Source organism: Elgaria multicarinata, chromosome 11 (genome assembly GCF_023053635.1).
Source record: "Elgaria multicarinata webbii isolate HBS135686 ecotype San Diego chromosome 11, rElgMul1.1.pri, whole genome shotgun sequence".
Classification (NCBI taxonomy): Eukaryota; Metazoa; Chordata; class Lepidosauria; order Squamata; family Anguidae; genus Elgaria; species Elgaria multicarinata.
Genome location: NC_086181.1, coordinates 37,095,612 through 37,120,136, shown reverse-complemented (window position 1 = coordinate 37,120,136; position 24,525 = coordinate 37,095,612). Strand labels below are relative to the sequence as shown.

General features: G+C 45.7%; 2 protein-coding genes across 2 annotated transcripts in view; both read right to left on the bottom strand.

Annotated features, from left to right (window-relative positions):
- The window catches only part of LPCAT4 (lysophosphatidylcholine acyltransferase 4), a 31,219-nt gene extending 30,016 nt beyond the window's left edge, over positions 1 to 1,203 (bottom strand). The window contains exon 1 of the mRNA XM_063138483.1: positions 1,007 to 1,203. Within this exon, the coding sequence (XP_062994553.1) occupies positions 1,007 to 1,117 (111 nt within the window). The 5' untranslated portion in view covers positions 1,118 to 1,203. The remainder of the gene's footprint in view (positions 1 to 1,006) is intronic.
- A 12,310-nt stretch (positions 1,204 to 13,513) lies between these two features.
- Positions 13,514 to 23,602, bottom strand: LOC134405733 (olfactory receptor 4N5-like). The gene is made up of 2 exons (XM_063136983.1): positions 22,704 to 23,602; positions 13,514 to 13,649 (listed from the first exon to the last, which is right to left on the bottom strand). Exons 1-2 carry the CDS (start codon positions 23,600 to 23,602, stop codon positions 13,514 to 13,516), a joined length of 1,035 nt encoding a protein of 344 aa, XP_062993053.1.
- Positions 23,603 to 24,525: the final 923 nt, after the last annotated feature.

Genomic DNA, 24,525 nt, shown 5'->3' with positions numbered 1-24,525 from the left:
CGCACAGACTCTCTAAGAAGTCCTGCAAAGAGGATACATTGTCCCTATTGACACCCCTAAGACCAACCTACCACTGGGAGGAAACTTGCTGGCACCCCACAGCTTCTGCGAAACTCTGGTGTGGGGTGAGGCGGGGGTGGGGTACACCCCTTCTGCCCTGCCAGAAGTGTCTTGTCCTTCACCCGAAGCCCTTTATGCAATCTCAAGTTGCCAATTTTGGGGGAGCAAGGCAGGACACTAATAAAATAAATCTGCCCCCCCCCCGCCATCACCCATTACACCCTACAATAACTCCCAGTCCCATCCCCTCCCCTCAGTGGATCCCTCCCAACTTCAGAACGACTCAAGGGGGACCTGCAGCCCGACAAAAGACAATCAATGTTTCCCACAGCAATAAAAGCACTCACCTAACAACAACAACAACAACAACAACAATTTATTAACCTTCATCAAGCAATGGTAGCCCGGGGAAAAATCAAAGGCCAACTGGGAGAGCCGACAAGAAACGCTTTCGGGGATTTATGGGATTCCACACACCCCTCAACGCGCCCCATAGCTTCTGCTGTTCCCATAGGGCAGCCCCCACCCCCCGGGACTCCAGGTCGCCGCAGGACTCCTAGGAGTCCAAGCAGGCGCCCCCGCCCCGCTGGGCTCCCTCGATTGCCCCCCCACTGCCCTACAAGCGCCCTCGCGTGGGGGAAAGCCCTCTCGCGAGCCCTTGACCCTTCCGCCCTACCCCAATGACACTTCGGCCCCCGGACGCGCGCAGAGAGCCCGGCCGCCCGGCCGCCCGCCGAAGGAGCCGTCCTCTCCTCTCCCCCGTCCCCAAGAGGCGCCCCCCTCTCCGCCAGGAGGCTCGAAGCACCTGCGGAACGCCCCTCGAGCGCCCCACATCGTCTGCCCGGCCGCCTCCCTGCCCGGCGCGCCGCAGCTCCGCGCGCCTGCCCGCCCGCCCCGTCGGAAGCCTCCCTTGGCGCAGTCGGCGGCGGCGGCGGCGGCGGCTCACCTTGACTTTCTGCAGGCGGCTGAGCCGCAGCTCGTGCACGAAGGGGTTGGGGGCGGCGGGGCCCTGCGCCTCCTCCTCCTCCGGGCCCCCCCGGCTCGAGCCCCCCTCCATGGCCGTACCCCCCTTCCAGGCTCCCCTGCTTCCAGCCTGGGACTTGTCCCCAAGGCCGGAGCCCGGGCTGGGGGAGGGGAGGGAGGAGGGATGGATGGATGATGGGTTGGAGCGAGGGATGGAGCCGCGGCTGGACGGACGCCCCTGGCTCCCGACCACGGCGCGGGAGGGAGCCAGGATGCCAGCGAGGGGGAGGCGGGACCACGGCACGGTCGTCACGGCGACACCGGAGCTGGGGGACGGACTTTCGGTTTGGAGGGACCGGATGGAGGAAGGAGGGAGGGACGGAGGGACGGACGGAGGAGGCGAAAATCGACTCAGCCGAGCACCCTATCAGCGTCCATCCACCCTCCATCCATCACTCCCTCGCTCCGAATCTGCATCTATCCATCAGGACGAGGGCATGGGCCAGTTACAATGAACTATTATTGATGATTGACGATGATGAAGATGATGATGATGCATTTATAGATCTTGTCTCCTCCATTCATTCTTCCTTTCCCCGCTGCTTCAACTCCCCACCCCACCCCACCCCATCCCCATCCCTCTTGCACTGCAGTCTTTTAACCCCTCCCTCCCTTTTCTTTATACAGTACTTTGGGAACGGCTGCTGTGGGTGGTTTAATGCAGGGAAAGTGTGTGTGTGCGTGCGCGCGCACACACACGCAGAAGAGGGAGAGCAGAAGCAATGGGTGACTCTGGAAATCCCAGATCCGCGAGTTTCAGAAGTCCACAGGCACTTAATCTCTCTAGAGATGGTGCAGTCGACATCATCAAAGTTCCATGGAAATAAATACCCCCCCCCAAAAAAAAATCCTCCAATGTATGATCATTTGGCCATTTCTGGACTGGATAGACCCTTGGTCTGATCCAGCAGGGCTCCTCTTATGTTCTAATGTAACTCAAAGGTCACCAAATACTGTGCAAGCTTTTGAGTTCTCCAGAACTCTTCATCAGGCAAGCCAATAAACCAAGGTGGGCAACTTGTGGCCCTCCAGATGTTTTGGTCTACAACTCCCTAGCCAGCATGGCCAAAGGTGTGAGGGGTTGGGGAAAGTGGCTGGTGTTCAATCATAGGTCACACTGAAAACACACATATACACAGCTATGCAGTTTTCATTGCATCAACCCAGCCTCCCTACAGCCCTGCGAGGTAGGGTGTGTCTTATCTTGTCATCAGTGCTAGGAGAGGGGAAACAAGGTTGATGCTATTATATGTGCAGCACCATCCAATGCACAGGTGTTTTGGCGAAGCCAGTATAAAAATCCCAGCCCACATGGAGCCTACAGTCTAAATTGCTGTGTGTGTGTTTTGGCTGTGGTGGAGATGAAGAGTACTCCACCCACATCCTGCTGGCTTCTGAGAAGTCATCAACCACTACTAGCCCACTAATTTTTCAAACTTCTTTGCAGCTGATGAGAAGACCTAGAAGCTTGTTTTAAAAGGGGGGGGGGAGAGAGAGAGAGAAGGGCTTCCATTCTGTATTTCAAGTTTTCAATTTCCCTGTCCGCTGCCTGTAGAACTTTAGGTATTAGATGGGCTGTCTCAAAGTGTAAAAAAATAATAATAATGAAAGAAAAGTAAGTTTGGATGCTGAATTGTGTGCCCAGTTCCATATTTTGTGTGCCATCATCCTAATTTGCAACAAATATGAAAACAATGTAGAAAATGTCAGAAGGAGTGACAGGAAGGGATCAGACATGAGTGGGGGTAAACAGGAAAACTGTTTGTGGTTGATTAGGAAGGGAGATGCAGCAAAGGGTTCACACGTGTCCAGTGTTGACAGTCAGCATATGCCCAGAGGCACCATCACACATGCCATACCACAGCCTCTGCATTCAAGCAGGTTTTTCTGGGTAAAACCCTAATGAGACATGATTTCAAATGACATCCTGCCCTTTCAGGAACACCTAACTCTCTGCACTTAAAAAACAAACCTATTTGTTTCTCGCTCCACCCTTTAGTTCATTCCTGGTCAGATGTTTCTCCCAACCACTAACTGATTCATATTTCCTGTTGTAGACAGGAACTGCTGTTTGTGGCAACTCAGGCAAGGGTTAGGATACAGAACTACCTTTCAATACCGAGAGTCAACCTTTGAACACCTATTTGAAGTGGTTTGTTTTTTTTTTAAAGCATGTGTTTCCTACAGAGTGAATTTCTGGCAATATCAAACGGCCACACCTGGACCTTATCTATTCTGTGATTCAGATTTCAGAGCAGGGGCTTTCATTCCCAGAAATGCTAGAAACCCCAACATATTTATTATATTTTTAATCTTCCCAATAATAGGGTGACCATATGGAAATGGGGCCAGGACTACTGTATCTTTACCAGTTGTATTGAAAGGGGAATTTCATCAGATGTCCTCTGTATGCATGCAGCACCTGGTGAAATTCTCTCTTCATTGCAACAGTTAAAGTTGCAGGAGCCCTAAGAGGGAATTTTCCCAGGTGCTGCATGCATACAAATGACACCTGCTGAAATTCCTTTTTTAATGCAACTATTAAGGATACAGAAGCCCTGTCCTCCTTTCCATCTGGTCACCCTACCCAATAACAAACATCCTCTCTTTCTCTCTCTTAGAAATAAAGTCATGACTTGATGCCCCTATAGGCTCCTTCCAGCTCTGCTATTCTATGATTTCCCCCACATCCACTTCTATCTCCATCTTCTTACACTTTGCCTATAGTTCCTGTTCTTCTCTCAGATCTGCTTCCCATATTAATGGTGCAATACTCTGTGTTTACTCAGAAGTAAGTCCCACTGTGATCAATGGTAAGTATGTTTGACTGCTGTCTAAAGCAGTCTTAATCTATATATGTAGCAGTTTGAAAAAGGAATGAGGTGGGGACTTTCTTGGAGACTGATGTCAGGGGTCAGCATGATTAGGCACCTGCTGAAGACCTGGGGGCACCACCAGACAGGGGCAGTCAGCTCAGCAGCACTATGCCAGGTCCCATTAAAACCTGGTGCCAGCCCTGCTTACTCAGGTAGTGCAATGGATTGCATTACTTCAAACTGCAGCTGGCAGTGTCACATTTTGAGTTTTCCCCTACATAAAATACTTCCTCTCAAGTGGAAAGCTAGCACAGCAAGGAGTAGGCTTTCTTCCTGCTGTGCTAGATCTTTACTTGCATGGATGTATTTTTTTAAAAAAAAAACATGGCAGAGAATTCAAAAAGGGGAGGCCTTCCCAACCTGGTGCCTGAGGTGGTACAGTCTGCTCTCCCACCTCATTCCCTGTGCTGCATGGGAAGACCACGCCAGACACATTGTTCTCCATCTGCAGTACACTGAGGTGGAAATGTGGTGGCTAAGTGGGAAGTAAAAGGGACTGTACCGCTATCCGTTTTAGGTGGGGAAAATCACCTTTTTGAATTCTGCCTTCCTTAGAAATCTCCCTGCAAGTAGAAAGCTAGCAGAGCAGGGGACAGACTGAGCTATAGTCTTTCTCTTTACGATGGTTGTTGTTGTTTTCTTCCTCTTCTCCTTTTAACCTGAGAGCAATTAAACAATGGCACTCCCACCTGCAGTCTGAAAGTAGCTCAATCCACTTTGCTGCTCCAGGCTTCTGTCACCTGATCCTGTAGATGATGATGACGCTGATGTTAAAAATGTATTGTCCCAGACAAAGTCCATGATGCAATGCAATAATGTATTGCGGAGACAGATTGAAAGCATCATTGAATCAATAAAAGAATAAAAAGGGGCCCCTTAGGGAACGGTTTGAGGCCATGTGATGCTCTTAAAGTGTTAACTCTAAGCGGATCCCTGTCTTGTAAGTGCCAGAGACTGACTGGAAACCACTCTGAACTTCTTGAAGGAAGAGCTAATAAATAAGTCTTTAGGAAGCAACACAAAACAACTGATGACAAGGATCAATTAAAAAAAAAGCATGCAGCTCTAGGGTGACCCTATGAAAAGGAGGACAGGACTCCTTAACAGTTGTATTGAAAAGGGAATTTCAGCAGGTGTCATTTGTATATATGGAGAACCTGGGCCGGATCTACACTACTGCTTTAAAGCGCTTTAAAGCAGTAGTGTAGATCCGGCCCTGGTGAAATTTCCTCTTCATCTCAACAGTTAAAGCTGCAGGTGCCCTGCCCTCTTATAAATCTGGTCACTCTAGTATAGCTCCTGCAGCTTTAACTGTTTTGATGAAGAGGGAATTTCACCCTGTTCTCCTCATATACAAATGACACCTGCTAAAATTCCCTTTTCTATGCAACTGTTAAGGATACAGGAGCCCTGTCCTCCTTTTCATATGGTCACCCTATGCAGCTCAGTTTAAGCTGATCACATATCTACCTTTGCAACCTGCTCTTGTGCAGAAGTAATCCGCACTGATTTCATGAGGGCTTCCTTCCGGGTAAGCGCACATAGGATTGCAGCTTTTCTTGAGACTCCTTGCAGAAATGCGTGACTGTCTGCATTTTGTCAGACCTGCAAACAAATGTTATACTGGAGGTAGTAAGGATTTCACTGCCTTTTAACAGAGATAATATTTTTTTGGGGGGGGGATGTTAAAGTTATACTCTTCCAGCCCCAAAGCAACACCCCCACCCTCTTCCCAAGGCAACTTACAAAAAATAATAATAAAGATCACTGATATAGTGGCTGGGAGTCTATGAAGAGTGTTTTGCCCATGAGAGCTGATAAAAAGTTTATACTTATAGGGGGGAAATGTGCCCTAGAGGTCATTTTTCACAAACATAATACTAGTTGAGATGGACCTGGCACAGCAGGGTAATTCTTATCTTCCTATTTGGGCACTACCAGGGTGACCATTTGGAAACATGGACAGGGCTCAAATATCTTTAACTGTTGTCTAGAAAAGGGAATTTCAGCAGGTGTCATTGGTATGCATGTAGCACCTGGTGAAATTCCCTCTTCATCACAAATGTTAAAGCTTTAGGAGTTATATTAGAGAGACCCGATACAAAAGAGGGCGGGGCTCCTGCAGCTTTAACTGTTGTGATGAAGAGGGGATTTCATCAGGCGCTGCATGCATACCAATGACACCTGCTGAAATTCCCTTTTCTAGACAACTGTTAAAGATACAGTCAGGCAGAGGGAACAGGGTGGATCCCTTAGCTGCTGTACTTAGAAGCTTATCATGTGGTGGTGGTGGTGGTGGTAATGATTTGGCCCAAACTGGGGAAAATCCAGAAGTGGGACTTGCAGATTTCATGAAGGGGGCCCAACCCAACCTCTAATAATTTAAACTGAAGGGAAATTAAAGCAAAACAAAACCAGTTGTACAACTCTATACAGTGGTTTGTCTTCACACCCAGAAGCTCCAAAGCCATGGGTTGGATACAAATACAGATAAAGCTGCAGGAGCTGCTTCCTCTTGACCAGATACCAAAGAGGGCAGGGCTCCTGCAGCTTTAATGGTTGCAATGAAGAGGGAATTTCACCAGGTGCTGCATGCATACAAATGTCACCTGCTGAAATACCCTTTTCTATACAACTTTAAAGATTCAGGAGCCCTGTCCTCCTTTCCATACAGTCACCCTACTACCCACAGTTCCTCGCCCCAAAGACCTTTCCCAGACTGGAATGTTTGTCCCCTTGAACTGGGAAAAAAAAGATTCTCTAGTCCTGCTCTAAAAAGGTAAAAGGCAAATTCTTGAGATACGCAGCACTTGCTCAGCATAAAGGGACTCTCTGCACATGCTCAAGGGGTCTGTTTGGTACAGTTATTCTTCACAGATTCCAGGCCCAAGCTTTGGCTTTGGAAACTAGCTCCAAGGACACACTCTGGCTTTCATTAAGCTCTGGATGGAGAACGGAAGGGAGGAACTCACAGAATGACTAAGCAGTTAGACAATGGATACTATGGCCAGCCTGACCGGTTTTTCCTGTTCAGGGACAGCCAAGTTTAAGGCCAGCCATCCTCAACCTGGTGCCCTCCAGATAATATTGGACTCCAACTTAGGGTGACCATATAAAAAGGAGGACAGGTCTCCTGTATCTTTAACAGTTGTATTGAAAAGGGAATTTCAGCAGGTGTCATTTATATATATATGAAGAACCTGGTGAAATTTCCTCTTCATCACAAAAGTTAAAGCTGCAGGTGGCCTGCCTTCTTTTAAATCTGGTCACTCTAGTATAGCTCCTACAGCTTTAACTGTGGTGATGAAGAGGGAATTTCATCAAGTTCTCCATATATACAAAAATGACACCTGCTGAAATTCCCTTTTCTGTGCAACTGTTAAAGATACAGGAGCCGTGTCCTCCTTTTCATATGGTCATCCTACTCCAACTCCCATAAGCCCCAACCACCATGGCAAATGATTGGGGACAGGGGCATTGCTAGGCAATTAAAAGTTTCAGGACCCAGGCCCATAGGACACCAATCTGCATAAAATCTGCATAAGCCAATTGATATTGATAGGTGCACATTTAGAAATAATGACCAGGGCAGGATGTACACGACTCCTTTAAAGCGGTTTATAACAGTAGTGACAACAGTTGGGGCCAAGGACGCACTCCATATGCAGTGTTCAAACCATTTTCAAAGTGTCATATCCTGCTTGGTGTAGATCAATTAAATATATTTTCCAATTAATTCGAACCCAGACCATTGGTGTGCGGACAACAGGTTCAAAGGGTTCAGCTGAACACCCTAATCCGCCGCCATGTTGCAGTAGCAGGGCCGGTGCTAGCTGTAGGAAAGAGTGATAAATTCAGCTGCTCCCCACCCTGCTCGCTCTTTCACTCACTCACTCAGCTGCTCTGCCTGACCTCTCTCAACAGTTGTTGGACAAGGTGGGAGCAGCAGCCACGCTGGGGCCAGGAAGCAGCACGTGGTAGAGCAGAGGAGGGGACTGTTTCTGTAAGGAGTAAGATTGCCCTCCCCCCTTCGGAGCTGCTGCCCTCCTCTCCCCATCAGCCCTGCAGGTACTGTAATGTTTGGGAGAAAGAGAGAGCGAGAGAGAAGCTGTATGTTTACGTGCCTTCTCTCTTCATCGCTGCCCCACCGCCCACCCCAGTCTGGACTCCAGCAAGAGAAAAGAAAGGGGAAGGGGGTAGAACTGCAATGCCCCCCAGGACCTCCTGGCTCAGGAGGGTTCATTCAGCAGCACCTTTTTCAGAATGCTTGCTAAAACAATTCCTATATGCCCTTGCTTATTTTAGGGTGTCCAACCCCCTTTTTTCAAGCCGTTCTTTTGGTAAACATGGTATGTGTGTATCTTGTGTCACTTTAAAACAGAGCTGCAGCACAATCCTATGTATGTCTACTCAGAAGTAAGCCCCACTGAGATCAATCAAACTTACTCTGAGGTAAATGTGCACCGGGTGCAGCCTGAAAACGAAGAGAGGAAGAAAAAAAGACAGGAGAAAAAGAATTGTAGAAATAGAATAGCAAGGTAACTGTGGGATATTTAACCATATTTAAAGACAATAAGTACAGTAAAATTAGTGCTCCTCTACTTCAGTCCCAATCAAATAATTACAACAGTGCAGTACAGATTACTTGTTAATTAAAAAATACAGTTGACTTCAGTTTTCATTTATTTCGTTTGTTTGATGAATGAAAAAAAGTCCTTTATCACTGTATATTCAATCAATGTTTACCTTAAAAAAAAAAATCCCTGGCCGAACCACCTAATGAAATGTGCTGCGCACGCCTATGACCCAGACTGAAATCCTCCCAAACCAATGGGGTGGGGGGGGGGGTAAATGTGGGTTGTTTTTCTGCTTCAGCTTAATTGCCTTGCAAGGAAAGATTTGGAGGGGGGGCTGCAGCATGTGGAAAATGGAGAATTAACCTGTCCCTCCCTATCTGCAATCCCCAGGGCCAGCCTTAGGATACATAGTGCTCTGGGCAAGATGTTTTGCAGGCCACCCAGAGGGTTTATGGGGCTTGGTGGAAGTGTGATGTCCATTGAGAATATCCACTGTTTTTATCTTTAAAAAATAATGAAGAAAAATTACAAATAAAAATGATATCCAGCTGACCGCTTACAGCTTCAGCTTCTTCTTCTTCTTCTTCTTCTTCTTCTTCTTCTTCTTCTTCTTCTTCTTCTTCTTCTTCTTCTTCTTCCTTATTGTGTTTACAGTATTTGAAGTGCTAAGTGCTCAGTAACGTTGTCTCAAAGTAAAGCTGGATTCCACTGATTCTTACCTCGCACAACACAACTGGCAGCAAAGTGGAAATCGAAAAAGAAAACATATTGTAAAGTTCATTGAAGGGAGATCATTAGTACCCAAACAACTGGTAAAACCTTGAAAGAAAGGTTACAGACACTTGCTTTTTGCCACCCTGGCTCACTGCAGACTGTGCGTTCAAAACACACAGCCACTGAGCACAGTTTGGCAGTACAGTGGGGAAACTGAGGTGAGGCTGGAACTGGTGGCTGCAGCCGGGGGCAAGCTGAGAGAATCAACTTGGGATTTCACATCCCCAGACCACTACCTCCCTCCTATACAGTGTAATCCTATACATGTCTACTTAGGATCATTGGAAGGGACCACAAGGATCATCTAGTACAACCCTCTGCAATGTGCAGGAAAACGAATTAAACCATCCATGAGTAGTGGCTGTCCAGCCTCTTAAAAAAACATTCACAGATGGAGAATCCACAACCTCCATAGACAGACTGTTCCACTGTTGTACAGAAGTTACCAACAGGAGCTTCTTCCTTATATTTAATCAAAATCTAGGTAGCTCTAACTTATACTCATTATTTCATGTCCTAATTTCTGTGACAATGGAAAATAGTTCTTGACCATCCACCTAGAAGCAAGCCCTATTGAGTTCAATGGTTCTTACTCCAGGTAAAACCCCACTCCACCATGATGCTTTCAGGTAGGGTGACCACATGGAAAGGAGGACAGGGCTCCTGTATCTTTAATAGTTGCATTGAAAAAGGAATTTCAGCAGATGTTATCTGTATGCATGCAGCCCCTGGTGAAATTCCCTCTTCAGCACAACAGTTAATGCTGCAGGAGTCCTGCCCTCTTTTGTATCTGGTCAAGAGGAAAGGGCTCCTGCAGCTTTAACTGTGGCGATAAAGAGGGAATTTCACCAGGTGCTGCATGCATAAGAAGGACACCTGCCGAAATTCCACTTCCAATGCAACTGTTAAAGATACAGCAGACCTGTCCTCCTTTCCTCATGGTCACCCTACTTTCAGGGATGAGCTTTGGCTGGTTCACAAACACACACATTCTCTCTCTCTCTCTCACTCACTCACTCACTCACTCACTCTCATTCTCTTTCTGTTTCTCAGCGTAACCAATCTCAGGGTCATTGTGAGGCTAAACGGCAGCAGGACACGCCCCATTGGTGCCCATGAAACACCGATCTGCCTACAATCTGCATATGCTAACTGATACCAACGTATGCACATTTAGAAATAATAACTAGTATTTCTCTGAATGTCACAGGAGGAAAAGGCAGACAATTAATTTCTTATCCTAATGATCTCAGAACAAATACATTCTTCAGTTCATCTGCACTAGGTCATGCCAAGCCTAAATACAACGCTCTTACACATTATTATTACGCAATGGAGTCAAACATAGGCGTGCACAGCACAATTCATTAGATTGTGCACCCACGTATTTGTTTTTAAAGGCCAACATTTATTTAATACACAGTCATAAAGGACATTATTTTTATTCAGTTATTTATTAAACACTGTTCAATTGATGCCCTATTCCGCGTTCAGCTTGCCTGACTGCGGGAGTGCCGTTGCACGGAAGGGAGGCGGGGAATGAGTAGGCTGACCATATGAAAAGGAGGACAGGGCTCCTGTATCTTTAACAGCTGCATAGAAAAGGGAATTTCAGCAGGTGTCATTTGTATATATGGAGAACCTGCTGAAATTCCCTCTTCATCACAACAGTGAAAGCTGCAGGAGCTATACTAGGGTGACCAGATTTTAAAAAGGGCAGGGCACCTGCAGCTTTCACTGTTGTGATGAGGGAATTTCACCAGGTGCTGCATGCATACAAATGACACCTGCTGAAATTCCCTTTTCTATGCAACTGTTAAAGATACAGGAGCCCTGTCCTCCTTTTCATATGGTCACCCTAGGAATGAGGAGATGCTCCTCAAGCCCCAGCATTGGTGGGGCTTTGTAGTGATACTGGCTGGAGAAAGGGCTTGCATCCTCCTGGCCTCTTTGAAGTGTGGCTCAAAGCAGAGTGATTCCATTTCATTCGTGCTGCCTGGAGCAATGGCACATTGTTTGGCGGAGGGTGGCAGCAGAGCAGCCAGAATGCAGCCAGAGGATTGCTCCCACTGCATACTTAATGACCCCCTTAATTTGGTGCTTATTGCTTGAGACATTAGGGTGTGCCTGGGCACACCTGGCACACTCCTTACGCACGCCTATGGAGTCAAAGTACCAGAACTTTTTGATTAGCAGGTTTGATAACATCAACCTCCCTCAAAATACTTCCCTATTCCCTCTGAGTTTAGATTCAATCCTGCCAGGGACTAGAGTGGAGTTGGGTATTTCCCCAGCAATAATATATTGTTCTGAGCTATCTCTGTTTAAATGAATATTATTTGGGACTGGCTTGGCTTTGAATGGGCAATAATAATAATAATAATAATAATAATAATAATAATAATAATAATAATATAGCACACACATCTACCCACACTAACCCACAAACAGATCAACACAGCTGCCTGCACTTTTGGACTCTCCAAGGGTAGGGTGACCATATGGAAAGGAGGACAGGGCTCCTGTATCTTTAACAGTTGTATTGAAAGGGGAATTTCAGCAGGTGTCATTTGTATGCAGGCAGCACCTGGGGAAATTCCCTCTCTACATCACAACAGTTAAAGCTGCAAGAGCTATACTAGAGTGACCAGATACAAAAAGGGCAGGGCTCCTGCAGCTTTAACTGTTGTGATGAAAAGGGAATTTCACCAGGCATGCATACAAATGTCACCTGCTGAAATTCCCCTTTTCTATGCAACTGTTTAAGATACAGGAGCCCTGTCCTCCTTTCCATATGGGCACCCTAGTTATGTAGCCACCATGGTTAGGAATGGTTCACATGACACGCTAAGTCCTGGTTCACACAAACACTAATCCATAATGTTAAGCTCAAAATTATTATTATTATTATTATTATTATTATTATTATTATTATTATTTATATTTATATAGCACCATCAATGTACATGGTGCTGTACAGATGCTTAAACATTGTGGCTTAGCGTGACGTCTGCACAGGGTCAATATAGAGACACTCAACACATCACCACTGATGACGACAGGTGAAGATGTAGCCATTAAGCAGTGCCGTGGTTTATTCCTGGCCTTCGAAATCCAGGCAGGGCTGGGAAGTATCCTGTCTCCCTGTTTTCCTCTCTACCTACCCTTCTTTGACCCTCTTGGATCTATCTTTGGCCTGCTGCTGTGCTGATGAACAGAAAGTAGGGACCCGGGACAGTTGCCACCGTCTGGCCTGAAGAGGTTAGCAATGATCACCCCGCAGGCTTAGGTTACAGCCCAGAGAGTAACCTTGCCTGCCCTCGGGCAGAAACTAGGGGCAGGCATTCCTTGAAAAAGGCCCATCTTGTGCTGGTCCAGATCACGTGTCTACATCTTCTGGAATCCAAAGGGTTCTGGCAGTCACCCAGAAATGCTTCAGCTGCTTTATGGAGAACCATGGAGACAAAGGCCTTCCCATGATAATAACCAGATGGAACCTCCACATTTAGAGACAGAATATCACTGAGTGTCAGTGTAGTGTAGTGGTTAGCATGTTGGTCTGGGAGTCAGGAGATCTGGGTTCTAGTCCCCACTTGGCCATGGAAGCTCACTGGGTGACTTTGGGCCAGTCACAGACTCTCAGCCCAACCCACCTCACAGGGTTGTTGTTGTCAGGATGAAATGGAGAAGATGAGGATTGTGTATGTCACGTTGGGTTCATTTAGGAGGAAAAAAAGGTGGGATATAAATGTAATAAATAAATTATAAAAAATATTAAATAATAATAAAAATCAATTGTGAATAATAATAATAATAATAATAATAATAATAATAATAATAATAATACAAGATGCTTTGACAAATAATGAGTAAGGAGGGGCTTATTGCCTTCATAATTTGCATGTGAGTTCCCCAAAGGCTCTTATTCTGTTCCAGAGGTGGCTTTATATTTGGGGGGAATGGGGCTGTGACTCCCCCCCTTGCATCCCCCCCCCATTTGTGACAGAGAGATCCCTCAGCAAACAGGTACATTTGTTCTAATGTGCAGCTCATGTGTGCCGTACATGATCTACTTTTTTCCACCCGCCCCAACGGGCACCAGTCGCCACTGTGACAGGATGCTGTATTTTCCATCAGAGCCAAGAAGATGAGTCTTCTTAGCCTGAGGTTGCCTGTTTCTCCACGTCTGGGGTTGCTGCTGAATTATGGCAGGTCTTTCTGGCATTGTGCTTTGTAATTGCTGCAGACATGGCCCTTGTTCTCTCCGCCGTGTGGGAATTCGTTCTCATCGCAATTGACTTGCAGGTGAACTCTTGCAAAGCTTAGGTGGCTTGCCAGCCTGAATTTTCAGGAGAGGTGAGGTCTTGCTAGGAATGCCTGAATGCAATATGGAGGTCAGGGGGGGACAACCATGCCAGCCTACCTTACAAGCTGTTTTAAGGTAGGGTGACCATATGAAAAGGAGGACAGGGCTCCTGTATCTTTAACAGTTGTATTGAAAAGGGAATTTCAGCAGGTGTCATTTGTATATATGGAGAACCTGGTGAAATTCCCTCTTTATCCCAACAGTTAAAGCTGCAGGAGACCTGCCCTCTTTTGCATCTGGTCAAGAGGAAAGGGCTCCTGCAGCTTTAACTGTTGCAATGAAGAGGGAATTTCACCAGGTGCTGCATGCATAAGAAGGACACCTGCCAAAATTCCACTTCCAATGCAACTGTTAAAGATACAGCAGACCTGTCCTCCTTTTCATATGGTCACCCTATTTAAGGATTATTGGGATAATCCATGTGAAGCTCTTTGAACATAGGAAGAGCCCTGTTGGGTTAGACAAAGGGTCCATCTAGCCCAGCATTCTGTTCTCACAGTGACCAGTGAGCTGCCCACAGGGAACCCACATGCAGGACACGAGTACAACAGCAGCCTCTCGCCTATGTTCTGAAGCTATTGGCGTAACGTGAAATGTGCTGTTTGAGTGCTACCTCTTTTTAACAGCTCAGCTTTTGAAAACTCCTTGTCTCTCTTAATAGCCGATTGTAATGTCTAAGAAACTTCAGGAAATGTTTCAGTAGTGTACCTAGTAGCATAAGCGAAGAAACTCTCAGCAGAATCCTATGCATGTCTGCACAGAAATATGTCCCACTGAGTTCAATGGGGCTTACTCTCAGGTAAGTGGGTATAGGAGCTCAGCCCTGCCTAAGCAAAATAACCAAACCCATCCAAATGCGTAAAATGAAAGGGGGACAGAAGCATTTGCCTCACAGTTATGCACTTTGCTGCCCTCTGGCGCCCATAATGTACTATGAAGAACAGGTGCGCTGCTGTTGCTGCTGTTACTACCACAATGAATCTGGTTCCTGATGAATCTTTTCACTAACTGTGTATCGCTATCTCTTCCTCCCCCACTTTAAAAACATTGTAAGGATCAAAATCCATTTGTGGCAAGACAAGTTTGCATTGCGGAGTCTCTGTAATTGATTTTCATGTTTGAATTTAAAAGATATTATTCCGGCAGTAGGTATCATATCGGATAGATTTATTTATTTATTTATTTATTTATTTATTTATACATTTTTATACCACCCAATAGCCGAAGCTCTCTGGGCGGTCCACAAAAATGCCTGTTTTCCACCTCTTTATCCAAGGTAAAATCTCTATCTCTGTATTAGGTCACAGATCTTGCTCCGAAATGCACAGAACCCAGGTGCCGATAAAACCATCTAATCCCAATGCAAATGGTCACCCATCTCTGTTTAATGGCCCTTAGAACTCGACTGTTTACTTGTATATATGTGTGGATTCTCATTGAGGTTGGAGACCTTGGAAACCATTCACACAACCAGCTGCTCAATGCATCGTACAGCTAACCTGGGATGATTTCACTGGCCGAATGAGGACTTGACAATGATGCTGTCCCTTTGCGGCCTCCTGATTTATACGGCCCAAATTTATTTTTTTATTTATTTTATTTATTTATTACATTTTTATACCGCCCAATAGCCGAAGCTCTCTGGGCGGTTCACAAAAATTAAAACCACAAAAAACATCCAACAGGTTAAAAACACAATTACGAAATACAGTATAAAAAGCACAACCAGGATAAAACCACACAGCAAAGTTGATTATAAGATTAAAATACAGAATTAAAACAGTAAAATTTAAATTTAAGTTAAAATTAAGTGTTAAAATACTGAGTGAATAAAAAGGTCTTCAGCTGGCGACGAAAGCAGTACAGTGTAGGCGCCAGGCGGATCTCTCTGGGGAGCTCATTCCACAACCGGGGTGCCACAGCGGAGAAAGCCCTCCTCCTAGTAGCCACCTGCCTCACTTCCTTTGGCAGGGGCTCACGGAGAAGGGCCCCTGTAGATGATCTTAAGGTCCGGGTAGGTACATATGGGAGGATTTACATTAAGCCATTGTAAAATTCCAGCTTTAATCCAGATTTCCCCAACCTGGTGGCCCTCAAGTATATTTGACTGCAACACCCATCATTCCCAGCCAACATGGACATTGGCTTTTACCAGGATCTCCCATCAATCTCACACCAACAGCAGCAGCTCTCAGGGAACAAGAGCCATAGAGTCCAGGGAGAACAGCTGCTAGAGCGTCCTCTTGCAAGGGAAGTCAGCAGCAGTGAGTTAACTTTGGAGAGGATGGTGGGAAGGAATATGGGGGAAGGAACAGTGGTGGAGCAGGGGATCAGGTGGGGGGAGAGTTTCAATCGGTGGCAGCAGGACTAGCCAGTATCATACTGCCTTTATACAAATCTATGTACAGGTCAGGTCACCACCCCTAAAAAGAGATATTGCAGAGCTGGAAAAAGTGCAGAAAAGGGCAACTAAAATGATTAAGGGGCTGGAGCATCTCCCCTATGAAGGAAGGTTACAGCAGCTGGGGTAGTTTAGCTTGGAAAAAAGGAGGCTAAGGGGAAACACAATAGAAGGGTACAAAATTATGCATGGTGTGGAGAATGTGGACAGGGAGACATTTTTCTCCCTCTCTCAAAGTACTAGAACCCCCGGGGTCATACCATGAAGCTGATTGGTGGGAGTTTCAGGACAGATAAAAGGAAGTACTTAAATTATGGAATTCACAACCACAAGATGTGATGGCCACCAATTTGGATGGCTTTAAAAGGGGGTTGGATAAATTCCTGGAGGAGAAGGCTATCCATACCTACTTATCCTGATGGCTATGGGCTACCTCCAGTATCAGAAGTAGTAAGCCTGTATACACCAGTTGCTGGGGAACATGGGTTGGAGGGTGCTGTTGTACCACGTCCTGGTTGTTCATCCCTGGTTGACAGCTGGTTGGCCACTGTGTGAACAGAGTGCTGGACCAGATGGACCCTTGGTCTGATCCAGCAGGGCTCTTCTTATGTTTTTATGATGGTAAGGCTTGTGGTGGATGCAACCACTGTGGCACATTGACGGGAGAGTGTAGCAGGGGTTCATGCAGGGCAAGTGCAGATAAGATCTAGACTAACTTAGTTGAACCCTATTCCTGCTGATAGCAATGAGACATATTTGTTTATTTATTTATTTATTATAGCACTTTTATCCCACCCTTTAGCCAGAAAGGCTCTCAAGGTGGCTTACAAAAATATTTCTTAAGACAGTCCCTACCCACAGGCTTACAATCTAAAAAAACATGACACAAAAGGAAAGGGGGTTGGGAGGGAGGAGAGGAAAAATCATAAAGTCATAGAATAGTAGAGTTGGAAGGGGCCTATAAGGCCACCGAGTCCAAACCCCCCCCCCCCCCCGGCTCAATGCAGGAATCCACCCTAAAGCATACCTGACAGATGATTGTCCAGCTGCCTCTTGAATACCTCTAGTGTGGGAGAGCCCACAACCTCCCTACGTCACTGGTTCCATTGTTGTACTGCTCTAGCAGTCCAGAAGTTTTTCCTGATGTCCAGCCGGAATCTGGCTTCCTGTAACTTGAGCCCATTATTCCATGTCCTGCACTCTGAGAGGATCGAGAAGAAATCCTGGCACTCGTCTGTGTGACAACCTTTCAAGTATTTGAAGAGTGCTATCATGTCTCCCCTCAGTCTTCTCTTCTCCAGGCTAAACATGCCCATTTCTTTCAGTCTCTTTTCATAGGGCTTTGTTTCCAGACTCCTGATCAGCCTGGTTGCCCTCCTCTGAACATGCTCCAGCTTGTCTGCGTCCTTCTTGAAGTGTGGAGCCACACTTCAGGAAAAGGCAAATTCAGGCACTGGATTCTTAGTTGCAAAGGATGGCCATATATCCTGTTTTCAGAGGGCAGTCCTCTATTTCAGGGTCTGGCAACCTGTAGTCCAGTCCTGGTTTTGCTGTACTCCAGCCTTCCCAACCAGATGTCCTCCAGATGTTTTGGACTACAACTCCAAGCATTCCTGACTATTGGGAGTACAAATCCACAAATGGGACCACACCTGGTTGGGGGAGGCTACAATACACTGTTTAGCAGAGGTAAAAGTGGGATGACTGATTGTACAGCAAAATACCTGCCAGACGTGTTTGCCAATTATAGACCTAAAGACGGTAGTGCATGCGCTGGTAATGTCAAGGCTTGACTTCAGCAATGCGCTCTACATAGGGCTACCTTTGTGCCTAGTCCCGAAACTTCAACTAGTTCAAAATATGGCACCCAGGCTGGTCACTGGTACACCTAGGGGTGACCACATTACACCAGTTTTAAAATCTCTTCACTGGCTGCCAATTAGTTTCTGGGCAAAATATAAAGTGTTGCTTATCTCCTTTAAAACGTTACATGGTTTGGGTCCAGGCTTTCTGCGGGATCACCTTCTCCCGTACAATCCGCACCGCACACTCAGGTCCTCTGGGAAGAATTTCCTCCAGCCAACAAAAACAAGGCTGACAACTATTACTCAGAGGACCTTTTCTTCTGCCACTCCCAGTTTGTGGAATGACCTGCCTGGAGAGATTCGTCAACTTAACAGTCTTCTGGATTTTAAAAAAGCTGTAAAGACTGATCTCTTCCAGCAGGCCAACCCAGCTGAATTTTAAGATTCCTTTTAATAATGTGCTGCTTTTAATAATGTATTAGTTTTAAATGTTTTAATTATATGTATTTTATGGCATTTACATTTATGTTGTACCCCGCCTTGATCCGGAGGGAGAGGTGGGTAATAAATTATTATTATTATTATTATTATTATTATTATTATTATTATTATTATTACATTTATATACCACCTCACAGCCGAAGCTCTCTGGGTGGTTCACAAAAGTTAAAACAGTAAACATTAAAAAGTATACAAAATTTAAAAACCATCAGAAACATAAAAACAACAGTATAAAAACAAGAGTATCCATTTAAAAACAACAGTTCTGGGGTCCGTTAAAATTATTATTATTATTATTATTATTATTATTATTATTATTATTATTATATTGCCAATCACATCTGTTTTGAATGGGAACTGGGCCTGTCCTATATACATTTGGCCTTTGCACAGAAACATTGTAGGCTGGGCTCTCTATATTTGATAGTCGCTTGGCCCCACGGTTCACCTCTTCGTATAACCAAAGGTCTACAACCACTTTTCTAAGCAGGGAGAAGTAGCACAGCAGCAGTCCTGGATCCATGAACCCTCCAGTCTTACAACTGTATGCCTGGGTTTATGCATCTGCAGAACCTGTGAACTGCGGATGGCACTTTTCGAGCACCTGGCAAAGTGGGTTCTAGTTCTAGTTCTTGCTTCTAGTTCTAGGTTATTATGGCTGTTTTATTGATTCCTGTCTACTAGGGGTGTGGACCCCCTAGCCGAACCGCTTTGGATCCCAATCCGGACCTTCCAGATCGGGCCCAAACCGGTTCAGGTCGAACTGGACCTCCCCCAATCCGCTCCGGAACCGGGTCTGGAGCAAGATCCAGAGGTCTGGATTGATATTCGGCCCCCTTTTTACCCCCCCCCCGCTTCCCCACTTACTTGCCTCTGCAGCAGGCAGCAGAGGCAAGTAAGTGGGGAAATGGGGACAAAATGAGGGCCGAATAAGCCCCCCTCCCCCTTACCTGGCTCCACCGTCTGCCACCTCATGAACCGCAGCGGTGGCGGATGGCGGAGCCAGGTAAGCGCCCCTCCCCCACTTACCTGGCTCCGCCGCCGCGGTCCGGACAGCGGCTTCAACTGTGGCCAAGGCCGTTTCTGGCCTTAGGCCTGGGCTGCAGTTGAAGCCGCCACCCAGACTGCAGCACACTCAGGTAAGCCCCCCTCCCCCCTTACCTGGCTCTGCCGCCGCCACCAGCGGCGGAGCCAGGTAAGCCCCCCTTCCCCACTTACCTGGCTTCAAAGCTTCGGAACGGTCCGAATTGCTTCGGACTATTCCAAACCAATCCGGACTTCCCTGATCCACTCCGGAACCAGGCTTTGGAGGTCCGGATCAGCCCGCTCCGTTTCGGATCTGGGGAATCAGAGCGGTCAGAAATCTCAAATCCATGGTGAAAAGGATTGATTGCAAAGGGAGAAGGGAACTCAAATGGCTTCCATTTCATTTCCAGGCCTAATACAAAGTGCTGTTTCTAACCTGTAAGACCCCAAAATGGTTTGAAACCAGGTTAGCTGAAGGATAATTTCCTCCCACATGTACCTACCTGGATGCTGAGATCATCCTCAGAGGCTCTTCTATCTCCACCCACTGAAGGGCAGGCAGTAGCTATGGGGAATGGCCTTCTCAGTGATGGCACCTTGGCTGCAGAGAGGCACATCTGGCACCTACATTGTGGTGAAGACCTTTTTAATTTTTTAAAAATTTCCCAGGCCTTAAAACTGTTAATTTGAAATCCAAAATCTGTCTCATTCATTCCTTGGTGTTGCTTCAGAGTTACTCTTACATTGATCTTGTTACAGTGATTTTATTTTCTGCTGTTGGAGTTTTTGATGCAACTTTTCCCCCATTCTGATGGTTAATAGCAGCATTTGCTATGGTAACCCAGCCAGAGAAGTTTGTTATTACGTGGAATGTATTATTATTAAAACCAATCAATCAATTAATAAATATTGTTACCGAATAAACAAAAAACAATGGGATGAGTATAATAATAATAATAATAATAATAATAATAATAATAATAATAATATATTTCTTACCCACCTCTCCGATTGGATCGAGGTGGGGAACAACAGCAAGCATAAAATACATAAAATACTGATTAAAAACATAGTATACACTGTTAAAAAAGAGCCTCGTGTGGCACAGAGCAGTAAAGCAGCAGTTTCTGCAGCTGAAACTCTCCCCATGGCCTGAGTTCGATCCCAGCGGAAGCTGGTTTCAGGCAGCCGGCTCAGGTCGACTCAGCCTTCCATCCTCCTGAGGTCAGTAAAATGAGTACCCAGTTAGCTGGGGGAAAGGGAATCATGGCCGGGGAAGGCAACGGCAAACCACCCCGCCATAAGGCCTGCCAAGAAAACATCAGCGAAAGCTGGCGTCCCTCCAAGAGTCAGTAATGACTCAGTGCTTGCACAAGAGGTTCCTTTCCTTTTCCATACACTGTTAAAAACATCCTAACAACTTCCTAAAAGCATACTAAAAGTATCCTAAAATTCCACTGGATAGGCCTGCCGGAAGAGATTAGTCTTGATAGCTTTCTTGAATGCTAGTAGACTGTCAAGTTGACGAGTCTCCTCCGGCAGGCCATTCCACAGTCTGGGAGCAGCAGAAGAGAATGTCCTCTGGGTAACAGTTGTTAATCTAGTTTTTGCTAGCTGAAGTAGATTTTTCCCAGAAGACCTGAGTGTGCGGGGCGGATTGTACGAAAGAAGGCGATCCCGCAGGTAGCATGTACCCAAACCATGTAGGGCTTTAAAGGTAATAACCAACACTTTATACTTTGCCCGGAAGCTAATTGGCAGCCAGTGAAGAGATTTTAAGACTGGTGTAATTTGATCACCCCTAGATGTAGCGTTGACCAACCTGGCTGCCATATTTTGAACTAGTTGAAGTTTCCGGACCAGGCACAAAGGTAGCCCTATGTAGAGCGCATTGCAGAAGTCGAGCCTGGAAGTTACCAGCGTGTGCACTACCGTCTTTAGGTCTTCTAACTCTATCCCTTTCGAAATACTGTGACATGGAACTAAAAAGCCATTCTGGCTCAAACACCATCTACAGCCAAAGCATTTAATTCATTAAATCCATGAACACACTTCTGCATCTTTAACAATTGACACGCTTAATAATACCATTTTCATACACACTATTTAGCATCAGCCTTCTCTCTCCATTTAGCATAAAAGGATGTAAATGCCAATTTCCCCTAATACTTTTCCTAATACATTTCATTGATTATATTTCTATACCACCCCATAACCAAAGCTCCCTGGGCGGTTCACAAATAGAATTCATATCAGTCCTGCCTTCCCCCATTTGGTTCATTCCAAGAAAAAGGGGGCAGAGTGAGAAAACACTAACCCACCTTTGGCCTTCCAAACGCATGAATGTATCTTCAAGTAGGGATGTTGACGAAATCTGCAGCGGAACCAAATAAATTCAGATTTTTATGAATCCACCCTGTCAATTCTGTAGCAGACCAGCTTTTCCCCTGATGGATGGAGTCCATGGACCTGTGGACCATTTCTCTAACCTTTGGGAATTTCATTATAGAAAAATATGCAAAAATGAAAAAAAAATGGACAAAACTCACATTTCTAGCTAAAGTGTGAAAATGCACATTTGGGAGGAATTTCATTGACGTTGTAATAGCTAGAGGCTGGTAGATACACCTTTGGCAACATCTCTAGGTTAAGGCTACCTGTTGTCAGCCAGGGTAGCAGAGATGAGAGTTATCTTCTGGGCTGGCTGACTGCCAAGTGTTACGGACAGTGTAATTCCAGTTTGAAACACTCTCAAAGGATTGGCCTATATCCAGAATGGGAGGAATCAATGGAATAGGCCATGATTCACTGGGACTCTCCCAGGGGAAGAATCTTTGTACCGGCTGATCTAGATGGCGTTGCATGGCCAGGCCACATCTGCCACTGATCTTCTCTGACTGGCTGATCTTATAAGATGCTGGGATTCCCAATGGTAGAAGGGACGTACGTCTTATGAACTTGCTATTATGTAGTGGGTAAAATTCCATAGAAGTCCTACTTAGAGTAGACCCATTGAAATGAATGAAATTTAAGTTAGTTGTGACTTACACCCCTTTCATTTCAATGGGACTACTTATGTTGGATTTTATCCATTCTCTTGCTTTATTAGCCTGTTCTTGTTAAATAAACCTTTTTTTTTTGCCTTCATCTGCTGGTGTGCTTATCATTTCTGAAAATCCTAAAAAGTACCATTGCCTATGGGCAAAACAGGTTGACCAAGGAAGAGCACACACATTTTTTTTTTTAAAGTCTTCTGGAATTCATACTGCTCCTGGCCAATATTTCCCCAACAACTTTCTCATGGCATGCTTGATCTCCTTGTTCCTCATTGTGTAGATCATGGGGTTCATCAAGGGGAAGACCGTGCTGTGGAAAATAGCAACTAGTTTGTCAAGAGGAGACTCCTGAAATGGGCGGCAGTACATGAAAATGGCAGGACCAAACATGACAACAACGATGATGATATGGGTGATGCACGTGGAGGCAGCTTTGCTCTTCCCTTCGGTGGAGCCTGTCCTCACCTTGATCAGCAGGATCACGTAGGAGATAATGAGGAGGGTGAAACTGATGAGAGCGGAGAGGCCACTGTTGATGAACATGAAGAATTCCAAGTCATAGGTGTCGGTGCAAGCCAACTTGACGATCTGAGTGATGTCACAGAAGAAATTGTCCACTTCGTTGGGGCCACAAAAAGGGAGCGGGACAATGAGGACAACCTGGATGATGGAATGAACAAATCCTAAGCACCAGAATAGGATGACCATGACACTGCAGGCTGGCCTGCTCACGACGCTAGTGTAATGCAAAGGGTGGCAAATGGCCACGTAGCGATCGATGGCCATGCCAAGAAGAAGGAAGACCTCAGATCCTCCCAGCCAGTGGAGAAAGAAAAGCTGGGCCATGCAGCCCTTGTAAGAGATGGTATTGCGGTCATAAAAGAAGTCAGTCAGCATCTTGGGTGGGGTGACAGAGCAGTAGCAGATGTCCAGGAAAGCCAGGTTGGCCAAGAAGAAGTACATGGGGGAGCCCAACCGGGGGTCAGTCCTGATGGTCACAATGATGAGGATGTTTCCTGGCAGGATCAGGGAGTAGAAGAGAAGGAAGAGAAAGAAGAGGAACAGCTGGGCCTCTCGTGCCTGCGAGAGACCCAAAAGGATGAATTCATTCACCTTAGACTGGTTCCCATGTTCCATCTTGTTGTTGCCACCTTCTGCAATGCAAAGTTGGATTTTGGGAAAGGAAGTGGTAAGCAATATTAGAGTGAGCCTCACAGAGTATAAAGGCATTCAATTTCCACTTCCTCTGTTGCTTATGAACCTGTGCAATTGGTTCAGGTTCCATGCAACTCTTTCATTTTATTCCCATTTTCACATAGTCATTTTTATCAATTATTTCTTTTATTATAGAATAATGTTATGCTACTTACCAACTATTCCTGTTATCAGGTGGATTGTTAGTCAAACACCTAAGATTGTTAGTAGATGTTTCATGGAAAGGAGCTAGAGGTGAAGAGACGTACCTGTAAAACATGGAAATCTCTCTCCCTCTCCCTCTCTCCTGTGTATGGAATGAGATACTGTACAGAGACCCTGTTCAGAAGTCACCTTAAACCATGGCTTTAACCATGGTGGTTAAGCCAGAAAGCCAGACTGTGTTCAGAAGACACTTTAAACCATAGCTTTAACCATGGTGAACAAAGCAAAAAGCCTTATTCACCATGGTTTAAGGTGGCTTCTGAACATGGCCTGGCTTTCCAGCTTAACCACCATGGTCTTGATAGGCTGGAGTGAAAATTTCAACAGGATGAAATTTAATAGGGATAAATGCACAAGTTCTACATTTAGGAAACAGAAACCAAAGGCACAGTTACAAGATGGGGAATACTTGGCTCAGCAATACTACAAACGAGAAGGATCTTGGAATTGTAGATTGCAAGCTGAATATGAGCCAACAGTGTGATATGGCTGCAAGAAAGGCAAATGCTATTTTGGGCTGCATTAATAGAAGTATAGCTTCCAAATCACGTGAGGTAGTGGTTCCTCTCTATTCGGCCCTGGTTAGGCCTCATCTAGAGTATTGTGTCCAGTTCTGGGTTCCACAATTCAAGAAGGATGCA

What these genes read in the sequence shown, in the direction of transcription:
- LOC134405733 (XM_063136983.1), bottom strand. Translation starts at nt 23,602, where the DNA reads ATGGAACATGGGAACCAGTCTAAGGTGAATGAATTCATCCTTTTGGGT. An exon ending in ATCAAGCATGCCATGAGAAA is followed by an intron (nt 13,650 to 22,703) that starts GTTGTTGGGGAA and finishes CTGAAAATTCAG; the next exon opens with GCTGGCAAGCCACCTAAGCT.